The sequence below is a fragment of the Lucilia cuprina genome, chromosome 2 (genome assembly GCF_022045245.1).
Source record: "Lucilia cuprina isolate Lc7/37 chromosome 2, ASM2204524v1, whole genome shotgun sequence".
Classification (NCBI taxonomy): Eukaryota; Metazoa; Arthropoda; class Insecta; order Diptera; family Calliphoridae; genus Lucilia; species Lucilia cuprina.
In genome coordinates, this window is record NC_060950.1 from 69,710,260 (window position 1) to 69,727,198 (window position 16,939).

The following is a 16,939-nucleotide window of genomic DNA, read 5'->3' on the forward strand; positions in this document are numbered from 1 at the left end:
AATTGTCATTCGTCATTGAATGTAAAACATAAGAAGAAGAAAAAATAAGTGTTGAAGGGAAATTAGTAGTGATCGTGTTTTCAGTTCGTGCAAGTGTGAAATTTTGCAATAAAAAAGAAATTTCTTAATAAAGAGTTATTAAATGTAAATAAATAAAAGAAAAGTGTTAATAATAAAGTTTATATGAAAAGTTTAATAAATCTACATAATTTTAATAAAAAATATATAAAAAATAAGCAATTTAATAAATGGCCAAAATGCCGAGCAGAAAGCTTAAGTGTAGTAAAGGAAAATATAGAAAAAAATCATTCAATTGTTTTTATTATGAGAAGAAAATGTCTTAATTTATTAAAATAAAAGTGCAAATATCGAATGAAAGTGTTTTTTAGTGAAATTCCTTCAGTTAAAGTGTTTTTTTTTTTATTTTCACAGCCTCCAAATAATGCAAGTCATGTTGTGTGGTAAGTTGCAAACAATAATTACTACAACAACAACATAGAACAAACTTTTTTCTAGAAGTCTCAAAATTTAGAAAAAAAACAATATGAAGTTTTTTTACTTGTTGCACTTTATTATTAAGACAAATTTAAAAAAGTGGGAATTAACTTGTGTAAATAATGAAATTGTTTAATATTTTGTGTATTGTAGTTATTATGTGATGTTAGGGAAAAACTTTTTGTTTTGTCTAGTGGAAATTTTATCAATACCAAATTTATTCCGCCGGTGGCCACAAATTGAAAGTATATTATTTACGCTGGCGGAGTTAAAAAACTCAATATGTAAAGTTATGGTGAACCTATTGTTATTGAAATTTCGATAGTTAGCTTCTTCCGAGTGGACAATTTTTTAGCTTGATTTGGCCGGCCGACTGCCTCTAGGCGTTAGAGTACTTTTCTTCTGAGTAGCTTTTGTCTTAGCCGGACCGGTGAAAATTTGTTTTATAAATGTAAACAAAGTTGGAGTTTCAGTTTTTATACAATTCCTGCAGTATTTGTGCCTGTTATTTGAGAAATTTTGTTGTCACAAAATTGGAAGGTTTCATTTAGGCTGGCGGAGTTGAAAAGCTTAATGTGTAGAGTTATTATAACTAAAGGCGAAACTATTGACAATGAAATTTCTATAGTCAGCTTCTTCCGAGTGGCCCATATATTGGTTTGATTATTCCGGACAATTGCGCCTTCAGGCATTAGCTTTTGATGTAGCCGGACCGTTGAAAATTTGTTCTACCAATGTCATCAAAGTTGGAGTTTCAGTTTTTATACAATTCCTGCAGTATTTGTGCCTGTTATTTGAAAAATTTTGTTCTCATAAAATTGGAAGGTTTCATTTAGGCAGGAGGAGTTGAAAAACTTAATGTGTAGAGTTATTATAACTAAATACCAAACTATTGACAACGAAATTTCTATAGTCAGCTTCTTCCGAGTGGCCAATATATTGATTTGATTTGGCCGGCCAATTGCGCCTTCATGCAATAGCTTTTGATTTAGCCGGACCGGTGAAAATTCGTTTTATCAATGCAATCAAAGTTGGAGTTTCAGTTTTTATACAATTTGTGCAGTATTTGTGCCTGTTATTTAAGAAATTTTGTTCTCACAAAATTGAAAGGTTTTATTTAGTCTGACGGAGTTGAAAAGCTCAATGTAAAGGCGAAACTATTGACAATGAAATTTCTATAGGCAGCTTTTTCTGAGTGGCCAATATATTGGTTTGATTTGGCCGGACAATTGCGCCTTCAGGCGTTAAAGTATTTTCTTCTAAGTGGCTTTTAATTTAGCCGGGCCGGTGAAAAATTGTTCTTTCAATGTTCTGTTTCAAAGTTTTGACTATAGACTGTTCTAAAGCCAGAATATAGACTGTTCTATAGTCTTGACTATAGACTGTTCTATAGTCCTGATAATAGACTGTTCTATAGTCCTGAGTATAGACAGTTCTATAGTCCTGACTATTGACTGTTCTAAAGTCCTGGCTATAGACTGTTCTATAGTCCTGACAATAGACTGTTCTATAGTACTGACTATATACTGTTCTATAGTCCAGACTATAGACTGTTCTATAGTCCTGACTATAGACTGTTCTATAGTCCTGACTATAGACTGTTCTATAGTCTTGACTATAGACTGTTCTATAGTCTTGACTATAGACTGTTCTATAGTCTTGACTATAGACTGTTCTATAGTAATGACTATAGACTGTTCTATAGTCTTGACTATAGACCGTCTATATTCTTGACTATAGACTGTTCTGTAGTCCTGACTATAGACTGTTCTATAGTCCTGACTATAGACCGTTCTGAAGTCCTGACTGTAGACTGTTCTATAGTCTTGACTATAGACTGTTCTATAGTCTTGACTATAGACTGTACTATAGTCTTGACTATAGACTTTTCTATAGTCCTGACTATAGACTGTTCTATAGTCTTGAATATAAACTGTTCTATAGTCCTGACTATATACTGTTCTAAAGTCTTGACTTTAAACTGTTCTGTAGATCTAACCTAAAACTGTTCCATAGTTTTCAATATAGACTATTCTATAGTTGTCATTGTAGACTGCCTAGACTAGAGGATGTTCTATAGTACAGACTATAGAGTGTTCTGCAGTCCTGACTAGTATTGACTATAAACTGTTGCATAGTCGTCATTATAGATTCTTCATTAGTCTTGACTATAGACAGTTTTGAAAACTATAATCTAGTCCTGACTATAAACTGTTCAAAAGTTTTGTCACTAGACTGTTTAAAGTCCAAACTATAGACTATTTTATAATCAAAACTGTATTATATATTATAGTTCTCACTAAAGATTGTTGTACAGTTGTTGTACTAATTATCTTACAATTTTTAATTATTTTAAATAAAAAAATACAGATTTTCTTTTTAATTACTCGTTGCAACATTAGTATGTGCTTTTACTTTATTAATTTTAAATTTAAATTGTTAAATCAAATCTTTATTATTTTCTTACATTTTTGTGTTAAGTTATTAGTTTTGATGTTTTACAATTTTATAGCATAATTATTATTTATTCGTTTTTCTTTTAGATTTCCTATAATTTTAAAGGCAAACAAAAAATAAATTAATTCTCTTAATAGTTTATAAAATATTGCATAGCAACAAATGACTTAAGATGACACACTCGTACACTCACACCTACAATTATTAAATATGTTGGTAAACACAACCAAACATACATAAAATGAAAAACCAAAAACAAATATGTAATGGAGAATTAGTATTATTTTTGTAGTTGATGTAAAACTATTAATATTTTATTTATTAAACATATTTAGCTTTAAAAAATGTTTCATTAGAAACATTATTAATTTGTTGTTGTTTTTTCTTTTCTTTTTTTTTTTGCCAAGTGTTGTTTGATTGATTGTACCAGTTGTATAGTAATTAGTTACATACTTTGTTTTGTTTAAAGTTAAATACCTAGTACTTAAACAAATTAATTAAAAAATATTATATTAATATTAAGTTAATTTACAAAAAGCGAAACCTAAATATTATCACAACAAATAAAAAGCAAATAATTTAAATAAATATGAAGAAGAAAATAATAAGTTATTTAAAAACTAATTTTATAACAAAATAAAAAAACTTAATAATAGTTCTGTTGTAGTTATTAGTTAGAAAATTTCATATGTTTACCTACAACTTTTGTTTAAACATTTTTTAATTAAACAAAATAATCATATATCTATATAAATGTCATGAATAGATAGATTTGTAATGGCTGATATATGTATGTGTATATATTTTTCATCCTTAAGGATTTACTACACGTATTTGCGAAGACAAAAAGAGTATTTTATAAGTTTAAATAGCTAACTAACTTAAGTTAGATATTTTTACTCTAGTTTTCTATAACTTTACTTATTCCAGTTTTGACCTAAGAATTGTGCTTTCCGGGGGGCGGGAAATAAAGTAAAGTCAAGAAAAATAACAAACAAAAAAAATTAAACAAAAGACAAATTCAAACTGAAAATATTTGTTTAAAAAAATCTTGTAACGACGGCATTGTATCTCAGCTAAGATAATAACTTAAAGCTTTAGCCTTGCCATTACTGCTGATAATGGCCTTATTGCCTGCAAAATAATTGAAAATGTTAATTATTACTTTTCTAAAACACAACAATAACACAAAACTACTTACCCTCTTCCTCACAGGCCTCCGAAACACCCATTTCATTAAGTGCCTTAAATAATGCACCCAAATTTGAACGATTATCTAAATATTCTTGACTTATTTTTACTGCTTCACGTGGATGATTTTTAGTTTGTGTATGCCATACTAAAATTTCGGTGCAATTATTGCCTTTGGGTTCTATTTTATCTAAAGTGAGAGCTACACTACGCAAAAAGTAGTCTTCTTCATAGCCCGGCTTAAAGGGCATGCTGGCATTAGGATATTCTGCCATATAGGCTAAACTTACAGCAAAACCAGCCATATCAACGGGCCAACGTCGACCAGCTACCCAGGAGTCTAAGAAACCTACAACTTTACCCTGTAGGAAAAGAAAAAAGAAAGTAATAAAATTTAAAAATAATTGGTTTTAAGGGAATGGTTGTATGTTTATATTATAGCTATTATCTTATTATAGTAAATTACTTTAGCAAACCTGGTAAAACTCAACTGGTTTAGCAAAACGATTTAGCTCTTTGTTGCACAGGAACTAATTACTTTTGACTCATGATATGCTGTATTAAATGATTGAAAACTGATCTTTAATTGGCTTTAAATGTTAGCATTAATAATTATTCTCAAAACACTACCCTAGTAGATGTTGCAAGTATAGAAATTAAGCAAAAGTTTAAAACTTCTTTAGACCACGAAGCAAGATTTTATAACACAATAATTTGCAATACTTGAACACATTTCTAAAGATGTAAATCATAGCAAATAAGTCTAAAATATAAAATTCAACTTCAACCCTTGCAGAAATAGCAAATCTTGTAAATATTATGCTATGATCCTATGAATTAAATCTTTATGGAATTGAATTACAATATACTTCATCAAATGATTGAAAACTGATCTTTAATTCACTTTAAATGTTAGCATTGATCAGTATTCATAAAACACTACTCTAGTAGATGTTGCAAGTATACAAATTTAGCAAAAGTTTAAAAGTTTTTTAGACCACAAAAGCAAGATACTTGTTCATAAATCAATAATTTCCAATACTTGAAAATATTTGTAAAGCTGTAAATCATAGCAAATAAGTCTAAAATATAAAATTCAACTTCAACCCTTGCAGGCATAGTAAATCTTGTAAATATTATGCTATGATCCTATTAAATAAATCTTTATGAAATTGAATTACAATATGCATCATCAAATGATTGAAAACTGATCTTTAATTTGCTTTAAATGTTAGCATTGATCATTATTTATAAAACACTACTCTAGTAGATGTTGCAAGTATAGAAATTTAGCAAAAGTTTAAAAGTTTTTTAGACCACAAAGCAAGATTTTATAACGCAATAATTTGCTATTCTAGATCATGTTTTTAAAGCTGTAAATCATAGCAAATAAGTCTAAAATATAAAATTCAACTTCAACCCTTGCAGAAATAGCAAATCTTGTAAATATTATGCTATGATCCTATGAATTAAATCTTTATGGAATTGAATTACAATATACTTCATCAAATGATTGAAAACTGATCTTTAATTTACTTTAAATGTTAGCATTGATCATTATTCATAAAACACTACTCTAGTAGATGTTGCAAGTATACAAATTTAGCAAAAGTTTAAAAGTTTTTTAGACCACAAAAGCAAGATTTCATAAAACAATAATTTCCAATACTTGAAAACATTTGTAAAGCTGTAAATCATAGCAAATAAGTCTAAAATATAAAATTCAACTTCAACCCTTGCAGGCATAGTAAATCTTGTAAATATTATGCTATGATCCTATTAAATAAATCTTTATGAAATTGAATTACAATATGCATCATCAAATGATTGAAAACTGATCTTTAATTTGCTTTAAATGTTAGCATTAAACATTATTCATAAAACACTATCCTAGTAGATGTTGCAAGTATACAAATTTAGCAAAAGTTTAGAAGTTTTTTAGACCACAAAAGGAACATTTTATAACGCAATAACTTGCTATACTTGAACACATTTCTAAAGCTGTAAATCATAGTAAATATGTATAAGAATATAAAATTCAACTACCCTTGCAGATATAGCAAATCTTGTAAATATTTAATTAAATCTATATGGAATTGAATTACAATAACTCGAACAACATTGCAAAATTGGAAATTTTTTCAATCAAGTTTTTTTATGATTTTTACAAACTACCACCCTAGCAAACCTTGCAAATCTTAGCAAATTATAGTTAATTTTCGAAAATTAATGCTATTCTTGCTATTCCTGCAAATATACTACATAAAGAAGATCGGGTTTTAACCTCAGGCTTTTTTTTGGGGGGTTTTAATTAGGATGGCGGTGCATCAAGCACTCATATTGCCAGGTTATCACACGTTTGTCCAGAGAAAACCCCACCAACCGACCTATACCTTCATATAGGAAGTTGGAGCATCCAGACTTGATTTCATCAGAAGTATTAATGGTCTCCACCAGAAAAAAGCTCCAGAGTTTTAATGGTCTCCACCAATATATATTTGAGTTTAAATGGTCTCCACCAGGTTATATCGTGAGTATTTTATGGTCTCCACCAGTTAAAAACGTTTGAGTATTCTATGGTCTCCACCAATAAAACATAACCTCACTTGAGGTAATACGAAAGCACGAGGTTAATGTAGACAACATATAACTTGAACAGTTATATGAAGTAATACATTACACCAGTGCGAGCGAGACGCAAAACTGTCGAAAGCCAGGCAACAAACACAAGCCTGAACGCGTTTAAGAAATAATCGCGATGAGAGAGTTGTTCCCCAACTCAGACCTGAATTACGACTCGTAACCTCAGGCTTAAACTTCATAGTTTCACTTCATTACTAAAGCGCCCTTTACTCGATCTCTCCATCCGTATAACAAAACAGAGAATAAAAATCGTATGAAATATTGTATTTCAACGATTGGTATAAAACAATAACAAAATAAGATGGAAACAGCTGTTTACATAAAGAAAACATCACTGATCTGGTGCAAATTGCTTGTTTTTTGAATAATTTAAAAAAAAAAAATAAAATTTCTTTCGTATTTTCTCTCAATGTGTGAGGGTTTCACTACCGTTTAAACGATCCCCCTTCCGTACTCTTCTACGCAAATTTTTGACAGATCATATTACTTGTATGGTCGTGTGAAGGCAGCTTAACATAGATATGAATCCGGGATAAAAATATAATTTCTCTTACCTTTCTAACAACGGGACCACTTATGCCATAACTGGCTATTAAACCCACAGGAAACATGGAAACAATTTTAGTTTCACGTATCTCGCTAAACAACTTGAGATCATAAGTGTTGTCATCATCACCAAAATATAAAACTCCACTAGTTATATTACGTTGACGTAGCCACTGCATAGCGGCTCGTCTATTTGAAACGCCTCTAGGTTTGGATTTACTATTATGAAAACGTTCAGGCATGGGACTAGATAAATGAGTAAAGGGTATACCTATAGAATAAGCAAGCAAATTAATTTTACAAATTTTGTTTTAGTTGTAAAACAAAACTTACCAAATTTATTTAGTAATATATCCAAATAAGGATTACAGGCATTATAATCATTAGCCACTATCCAGTGTATACGTGGTACATGCAACAAAGTATAAGCCAATCTAGTTAATTCCGGTACTTGTTCACGTCTAGGATAAGTAGGAGTAACAAAATATATCATACTTAAATTATTCCATTCTTGACGTGATTTATCCTGTATATAAAGACGGGTATCCACAAAAGATTCAGTACAGGATATGGAGGGTAATTCTGTGGTTTGTTTACTATCAAATAAATCTGCAAATGTTAAAAAGAACAACAGAAATTTTATAACAAAATCAAATATTTTGTAGCCTTAAAGTATGCTACTAAATGTTATTTAAGATAAAATACTTCTAGTTTTTGATTTTATATTATTAAATTAGCTAACATTTATTTAAAGATTTCAACAATATTTCCTACATATGTACAATGTATAATATATATAACAATTTATTGTGTCTAGCAGCATAACAATAAAACAAAAATGATGTAGTATATAAAGAAAATGCATATATTTTCACTCAATGAGATACAATTTAGTTCAATGTCATTTAAATATCTGAAAAAAGTAGCTTCTTTTTCAAAGCTTATCTTAAACATTGAGCATTGATTCTTGACACTCACCCATAATGTATAATATACAATTACACGTGATTATGTGTAAGACTTTTATCAATTATATTCACTTGAATTGGGTTATGACAGTTGAAACATTGTTTGAGATAACTAAAAGAGAAAACCTACTAAAAGGTTTAATGTCTATAGTGAAATTTCGTTTTATTTTCAAGTAGTAAACTGCCTTGGCAAACATAACAAAACTGTCAAAGAGTCTGCTATCTATCAGATAAAATAAAAGAAGATAACATTTGCAACACCTCAGTAGGTTTGCAAGAGCATAAATCACAATAACCAAGGTTTAGAAAACAAACAGGAATTAAAGAAATAACTTATAGACTTTACATTAAACTAGTTTTCGAGAAGGTTTTGTGATGTGAAAAAGCAAACATAGTAAATCAAATAAAAGATTATAAATTTCTATTCATGATCATATTTACAAAACTATAGTCATTGCAAGTACTAGAAAATTTGTAAGCATAAGTAGAAACGGGTTTTTTACTTTAAAATTTGGAATTGCCACACTTAATGTTATTTGCAAGACTAAAAATCATTGCAAACAAGGTCTAGCAAATATGCAAGACCACAACATAGTAGAATTTTGCTGCTAAACCAAATTACTTTTATTATATTGGCGAAAAAAGGGTAATTGTTAAAAGAAAAAACATCAGTAATCAATCATCAACGCAAGCAACCCTTGCAAATATAGCAAGTGTAATAAATATACTCCAAACAATGAAATATATAAAATGCAAGTATTGCAAATCAAAATTCTAAGAGCTTGATAAAAAATGTTACAAAATTCTGATTTGCCACTCTTGATTTTATTTGCAAGACTAAAAATCCTTGCAAAAAAAGTGTTGCAGATATGCTAGAGCATAATAGATGATGTTACACCAAACTATTTTGTAAAAAAAGTTATATGTTAAGAAAAGTATTCGTGTTAATCAAGTACACTTGCAAACAAAACAACTTTAGCAGAAAATCTCACAATTTACTAGACTAGATTTAATTTGCAAGACTAAAATTTATTGCCAACTAGATCTAGAAGATCTGAAACATCGAATCAACCGGTTAAAGTTATATAAGCTCATTTGCAAGGTTTTTAAAAGAAATCATAAGAAAAACAGGTTGCACTCTCGCAAATATTTCACATCAAGCAAGTTATTCGAAACAGACAACTGTTGCAAAAAATCTCACAATTTACTAGACTGATTTAATTTGCAAGATTAAAATTAATTGGCAACAAGATCTAGAAGATCTGAAAGATCCAATCAACTGATTTAAGTTATATTAAGCTCATTTGCAAGGTTTTTAAAAGAAATCACAAGAAAAGCCGATTGCACTCTTGCAAATATTGCACATCTAACAAGTTATACTGTAGCAAAAAATCTCACAATTTACTAGACTGTTTTAATTTGCAAGACTAAAATTCATTGCCAACAAGATCTGAAATACTGAATCAACTGTTATATTAATAAGAAAATCGGGTTGCACTCTTGCAAATATTGCACATCTAGCAAGTTATATGCAACTAGTTTTTTAAGGGTTTTTGTAAAGAAAAACGTTAAAAAATGCGTTTGGCGAAACTTAAAATCACTAAAGATTCTTATCATTCACTAAAATCTCAGACATTTAGTGAAATGACTCATTTTCAGTTTTTTTCAAACATCATTAGATTGTTAGAGACTAAAAAAACTGAACAATTATAGAGTACGATTTTCATTGAATATAACAAAAGATTAGATTTAAATATGTTTAATAGGTTGGCACCTAAAAAAACTTAACTTTCACTTTCAAACTACTAAAGTACACATTTTAGTTTTAAAATGTTGATTACCTGGGTGAAATGAGATATGACCAATGTGATTTCAATAGTTATAAATGTCGTATGCATGTTACCCGAAGTTTTCTATGTTACCCTAATCTTTTCAAATACTATTTACCTTACTCATTACTATTGTCGAAAAAAATTTCTTTCTAGATAAATAGAAAAAGAAAACATTTTTGAAAACTATTATTTCCCCCCCCCCCTTTTTCGTTATCGTAATTGCTTTGCGTATTGAATCTATTACGTGTGAGTTTGTTTAAATATTAGGCTCATGGGTGTATAGATTAATAATGACTGACTATTAACTGCTTTAAATGTCGATAATAGTTTAGGGGTTTTTTATGTTCAATAAATATTGAACATTTAATAATATTAACACTTCTTATTATTTAAATAATAAGAAGTATTAGATTTAGGTTTGCTTTTATTAAGTGTGTATTTGTTTGTTTTTCTATACCCTACGCCTATATAGTGGCGGTGTTTGTAACGTTCAAAAACATTTGTCCTGCACCCATTTTAAAGTATACCGATCGACTCAGAATCACTTTCCGAGACTGTCCATGTAGAGCTTTTGTGTAGGCTATAGGCCGCAGTTTTCAAGATATTTTGATAAAGTTTTAAGCAAAGCCCCTTGAAAATGCTTTAAATCGGTACATTATTTAACTATGCCTTCATACAATCATATCTCCCGATAAACATCTCTTCAAAAATCGGTACAACTATGTTTTGATCGGCCCTTTTTTGACCTTAGTCAACGTAGCCGTAAGTATCGCAATGAAATTTTGCAAAACTAACTGTTATACAAAAATATATCTCTTCTCCTAACTTTTCAAGGATCAGCCCATGTTTGGGTCGTACTCCCATATAATGCCTCTTGGAAATAAGTTTTTTTTAATAAAAAAATCACTTAAATACTTTGGAATTAAAATAAATATTTCTTAGTGAAAAATAAATAAACTTATGATGTAGGGTATCATATGGTCATGTCATGTCAGACTATACTTTTGTATAATTTATGATTTTCTTTAATGTAAAAATTTAATTGTAATCTTATAAATGAGCAAATGTTAAATTTTGCTCAGTCTGTTTAGTATGTGCTTTTAGGGGGGTCAGTAGCTGCTTAATTTTCAATTTATAAGTTAATGAATCTAAGTTTTATGGTATTTGTGAAGTAATTCTTCTTATCGCAGCTTTTTTTCATGCACACGATTATTTGAGACATCTTTGGCAAACATTTAATGATATAATATATACTTTTAGTCGTATGTACTTTTATTATAATTTTTTTTTAAGATTTTTAATGCTAATAATAATACTGACGGATTTTAACATTCAACTCCACCCTGACAATACATAAAGTTCTGATGAATTTTAGTCGCACACAGTTGCGGCGATTCGCCTATTAACTTTACTTTGACATTGTATTAGAATTTCACCCTAACTTTTCACCTAAATTACTCTAATTCTATATGAACTAATGTTCGTTTAAATATTTTCCCAATGTCTATAGAATCTATTGATATTAATCTTTCTAAACAAAAAATAGAAAACCAATTAAAACTTATTACAAGCTCGAACTATACATAGCTATTAGTAATTAAATATAAACATGTATAAATATATTAAATAAATTAATGAATACATATACATATTAAAAATAGCTAAAAGAAATGTTTATAAATAATATTTACATAGAACAGCGCTCCATCACCAAATGACACCCTTATTATTCTTTTTCCATTTAATAGTGTGTGGTGATTTTAAAGTGCAACTTAACATGCAAAATATATTTGTGTAAATGATAGTGCTGGCTTAAATGGAAAATTTCATGGAATAAGTTTATTGTGCTAAAGGGGAAAATTAAATGTCAATAACGGGGAATATTTGTATATTAGAGAGACTCAGGGAGAAAGAGAAATGATGTTAACATCTTGTTACAGTTTGATTATAAGATAATTTTTGAGTTAGACGGCAGATTAGTATTTAGTCTAGACTATAGAAAAGATTATAAACTTGACTCTTGTCTAGACTATAAGCTATAGATTAAATTTTAATCTTAACTATAACTTAGATCCTAGTGTAGACTATAGAGTAAATTTCAATCTAGACTATAGACTAGCTTTTAGTATAGACCACAGGTTAGACTCTAATATAGATCTCAGGTCTCTAGTCTAGAATACAGACTAAACTCTAGTCTAGACTACAGACAAAATTCAAGTCTAGACTAAGACTAAACTCTACTCTAGACTACAGACATAACTTTAGTCTATACTATATACTAAACACTAGTCTATACTATAGAATAAACTCTAGTATATACTAATAAATTCTATTCTATATTGTAGACTAAACTCTGATCTATACTATGGACTAAACTTTAGTTTTGAATATAGTCTTAATCTTGAACTAAACTCCGGTTTAAACCACGTGCTAGGCCCTAGTATAGACCTCAGACTAGACTATAGACTAAACCAGATCTTTAGACTAGACACCAGTCTTAACTATACTAAACTATTGATTATAGATTACGCGCCACTCTAAACAATAGATACTACTGTAGTCTAATCTATAAACAAGACTTTTGTCTATAAAGTAGACTCTAGTGTAGACTATAAACTAAGCTATAGTCTAGACTGTAAACCAGATTACACTACATACAAACTTTTTTTGGAAATCATCATAAAATACAACAATATCTCTTATTGAATGAGAAACTAAATGAAATTTCTGTGAGACGATCTAATATACAAGAAGTAATTGTGATATACTGTGAGTTTATAGAGAGAAATTAGCATGAACTTGTTTTAGATATCAATTTTCTGTTTGTTTATGGTATAATAATAAAAACCAGCGCATGTTTAGATATGCAATGCGCCTGTGTAACCTTTTGTTGTAACGACAACAACAAACAACAACCAAAATTATTGGCTTACTCACTTGGCAAGCGTTGCATATCACGTGCACTGCCATTATTGCCGGCTGGTGCTGGTGATAGGGTGCTCAAACCTAATCCAATTATTGAGGAATTAAAATAAAGCAGGTTATTAGCAACATTAACAACATTAGCTTCTACAGCACTACTATTTTGTTGGGTCTTGAATTTATTTAGCATTAAAGGAGCGGCCACTGCAACTAAATTCCAACCCTGGCTTCTGGCAGTTGTACTGTGTGGTTGTTGTACTTGTTGTTGTAATTTACCTGAGGTAGTATATGTATCGGCTCTACCATCATCCGTATAATTGGCCACTGCACACCAGACTACGTAGACCAGTAGCATCATCAGCAGCAGGACACAAACAAAAATACGCCGGCTATTGGCTGTTTTGGGACATAGTGCTCGTAGTTTGCCGCCATGAGCACCACGTAATACGTAACTTTGTGCTGGTCTGCCATGGCCAGTATCTAATGGACGATATTGGGCTGTGGGCATGATATTACTTTTACTTGATTAACAACAGTTATACAGCTCGTTGTAGTCGTCTTGCCTCACACCCTTACCACCTTTGTTTAATGTTCTGATGACCGACTCTAAGGTTCTGTTGTGTGTTTTGTTATGATGCACTTGTTATTCCAATTAATTGATTCAACATTTGCACTTGCAAGCACGGACAGTACGTTTTATTAACAAACACTCATGCTTCTATTGAACAATCGATTTTGTTTATTTTTTTAAGATTTTAAAATTTGTTTAATACAAATTTCTTGTTTTCGAATTATTATTATTCTTTTGTATGTCTAAACGATTTCAATTTTTAGACATTTGTTTAGTATTTGTAAAAACCAAAAAGATTAAAAATACACAACACACTTAATTATTATTCATTAACTGGTTAATTTATTATATTTTTTGCACAGTAGTTGTTGCAAATATTTATTTATTTTGTTATTGTTTCATTTTCTGCTTAATTTACATTTGTATTCACAAATCTCTGCTTCAGTTTCATTTAATTTCATTAATCATTTCATAATTTCAGCTCGGGTACGAAAGTTTTTACTTAATTTAGACACATTATTTACTATTTTATTGCTTTTAGTATATTATATACAATGTGCATATATTAATGCATAGTATATACAATTGTTTCCGTTTTCTTTTTATACTAAATCCGATGTTTTTTTAACACTTTGCCTTAAACGACTAAAAATTGTGCACAATTTTAATTATTTATGTGCAGGGTGTACTGAATACAAGGTGACACCACTTGCCCAGCTGATTATTGTTTACAGTTTTTTTACATATACTTGTATACAGACTTAAAAACCGCACTTTGTCAAATTCCATATAAAAAAAAATTGACAATTGTGCAGTTGCTTTCAAGTGCTGGTACCTTGTTTAGTATACCTTGTTTATGTGCTATTTATTTTTTACAATAACAACAATACGAGGAGAGAACTAAGAGAGAGAGATAGAAGAGCTAGAAGAGAGCATTCTGCTGTGCACAGAAATTTCGTCAAGCTGTGCACAGCAATATCACTTTTTTATATGTGCTGCGTTAAAGTGGCCCTAGAGGAATACGCAGCAGCCTAGGTTGCATAAGAAATACCCGTGTTTGTGTGAGGTGCATAGGTAAATCTGCTTATTCGCAGTAACTCTCATAGAAACTTCAAAGATGAGGTGACAGCGAATGACAATTTGTGAAAATATTTCTATGTGGTTTTAATAAATGTCATATTTTATTCATATGTGATTTGACATTCTGGAAACTCAAAGACTTCCGTATGCTATGCTCTGCTTATTTTGCGTTCGAGACATTACATACAACCTTCCCAACGCAGTCAGCTGTTGGGAAGGTTGTATTTTGTTATGTAAATAAACTAGTGGTGTTGCCGGATGTCGAGCAGATGTAATAATAGGAGATATTTTTAATTTAAATAGTATTTATTAAAAATAATAGTTTGTTTTTCTTTTAATAGTTTTTAAATCATAATAAAGAAGTTTTTTTTTAGCAAAAGAACTTTTTTTAAGAAAAAGCTAGTATTTGTTTTCGTAAATTTGGTTTTAAAATAACAGTTTACGTTTAAAATTTTGAAAATGCTGTTTTCTATAAAGAAAATACCGCCTTTTAATAAAATAATGTTTTTTTTTTTGCTAAAAAAGTAGATTTTGCTTAAAAATACCAATTTTTGGTAATCAATATTGAAAATACCTGTTTTTATACAAAATTATACATTCTATAGTATAAATATTGAAACGTATATGTGGAAAATACCGATTTTTGACAAATAATAACGGGATTTGGTAAAATCTATTTTTTTGGTGAAAATACTTGTTTTTTGTTTACTTTTTTTTATTAAAAAAAAGGTGTTTTAGGCAAAAAATTACTTTATTGATGAAAATACCTATAGATATTTGGTTAAAATAAAAAAGGTTTTCGACATAAAAAGGGGATAAATATCGGTTTTAAGAAAAACTAATATTTTCGGTTTAAAAAACCTAGATTTTGGTTAATTTATTAATTTTTGGGTGAAAATGCTAAATTTATCATTTAAAAAATACCAGATTTTGTTTAAAAAATATTGAAAATATCGCTTTTATATAAAATATTATGCTTTGGTATAAATTATGAGATATTTTTTATGAAAATATTAGTTTATGATATGAAATATGCCGTTTTTTAAGACACTGGTAAACTGATATCAGTTTTTGTTAAAAACATTGTTTTTAGCGAAAATATTTTTTATTGTAAAATATCGGGTTTTTATATATTTTAGGATTTTGAAGTTTTATTCTGGTATTCACAGAAAGCACTGGTTTTTAAAATAAATAAAAATTATAAATTTTTGTTGAGAATTACAAATGTTTGCTAAAAATTATAAATAAAATACTGGTTTTTTAAAATATGAAAAATTTTGTTAAAAGTTATAAATTTTTGTTAAAAATTATATTTTTTAAATGATAAATTTTTGAAAAATAGGTTTTTTGGTAAAAATACTGTTTTTGGATATAAAATGAACGGTTTTTTGTTAAAATTTACGGATTTCAGTAAAAATAACGTTTTTTGTTAAAATCAGACTTTGAAGTAATATTTTTTGGTTAAAATAATCTTTCTCACAAAAAAAAAAACAGTTTTTTTTAATAATATTGTTTTTTTTTGCAAAAATATAATTGTTTGGTAAAAATAATGTTTTTTTTAGCAAAAATATGGGTTGTTTTGGAAAAAATACTGGTTTTTGAAAATATTGGTTTTTGATCTAAATTTTAGATTTAGATTTTGAAATGAGTTTAGGTAAAAATACTGTTTTTGGGCAAAATGACAGGTTTTCAGAAACAAATTTTGAAGGAAAATACATAAATGTTTTTGATTAAATTAATATTTTTCCCAAAATAAAGGTTTTTGGTAAAAATAACGGGTTTTCAATAAAAATACAGTATTTTGCTAGAAATATCAAAAGTTATTTAGAAAATACCGGTTTTTATTCAAAATAAAGAGTCTTAGTAAAAATATTGGTATAAAATACATGGTTTTGGTAAAAATAGCGTTTTTTTAGGAAAAACTTTTTATAGTTACTAAATAAAACATAGCTTTTTTGTTAAAATAAAAGTTTTTGTTAAAAAATAATATAGGCTTTTGGCTAAAATACGGGTTTTTTTTTTTAAAAATGCTGTTAGAAATACTTGTTTTTAATAAAAGTAACGGTTTTAGTAAAGATACTAGTTTTTGTGGAAAATACTGGTTTTTTACTAAGACCCAATTCATTTCGAAAGCAAATTCATTCGAAATGGGGTTTCGATTCGAAATACACATTAGCTTCTCAGATTTCAATACACGAATACTGCACTAATAAATTAAAAAAAAAAAAAAACTA

At 28.8% G+C, this 16,939-nt stretch overlaps 1 protein-coding gene across 2 annotated transcripts; it reads right to left on the bottom strand.

The window, feature by feature from the left end:
• Positions 1–2,866: 2,866 nt before the first annotated feature.
• On the bottom strand, positions 2,867–14,311 carry LOC111679648 (galactosylgalactosylxylosylprotein 3-beta-glucuronosyltransferase S). Of its 2 annotated transcripts, none has more exons than XM_023441233.2 (5): positions 13,331–14,311; positions 7,666–7,941; positions 7,341–7,603; positions 4,154–4,505; positions 2,867–4,086 (listed from the first exon to the last, which is right to left on the bottom strand). In XM_023441233.2, exons 1-5 carry the CDS (start codon positions 13,560–13,562, stop codon positions 4,025–4,027), a joined length of 1,185 nt encoding a protein of 394 aa, XP_023297001.2. In that variant the 5' UTR covers positions 13,563–14,311; the 3' UTR covers positions 2,867–4,024. The 2 variants fall into 2 exon arrangements, with proteins under 2 accessions (XP_023297001.2, XP_023297002.2); XM_023441234.2 differs by lacking the exon at positions 13,331–14,311 and adding an exon at positions 13,070–13,324.
• Positions 14,312–16,939: the final 2,628 nt, after the last annotated feature.

Coding starts and splice junctions, on each gene's coding strand:
- LOC111679648 (XM_023441233.2), bottom strand. CDS start 13,562: ATGCCCACAGCCCAATATCGTCCATTAGATACTGGCCATGGCAGACCA. Junction 7,604..7,665: donor TATATTACTAAATAAATTTG/GTAAGTTTTGTT, acceptor CTTATTCTATAG/GTATACCCTTTACTCATTTA. Junction 4,506..7,340: donor GTGGTCCCGTTGTTAGAAAG/GTAAGAGAAATT, acceptor CTTTTCCTACAG/GGTAAAGTTGTAGGTTTCTT.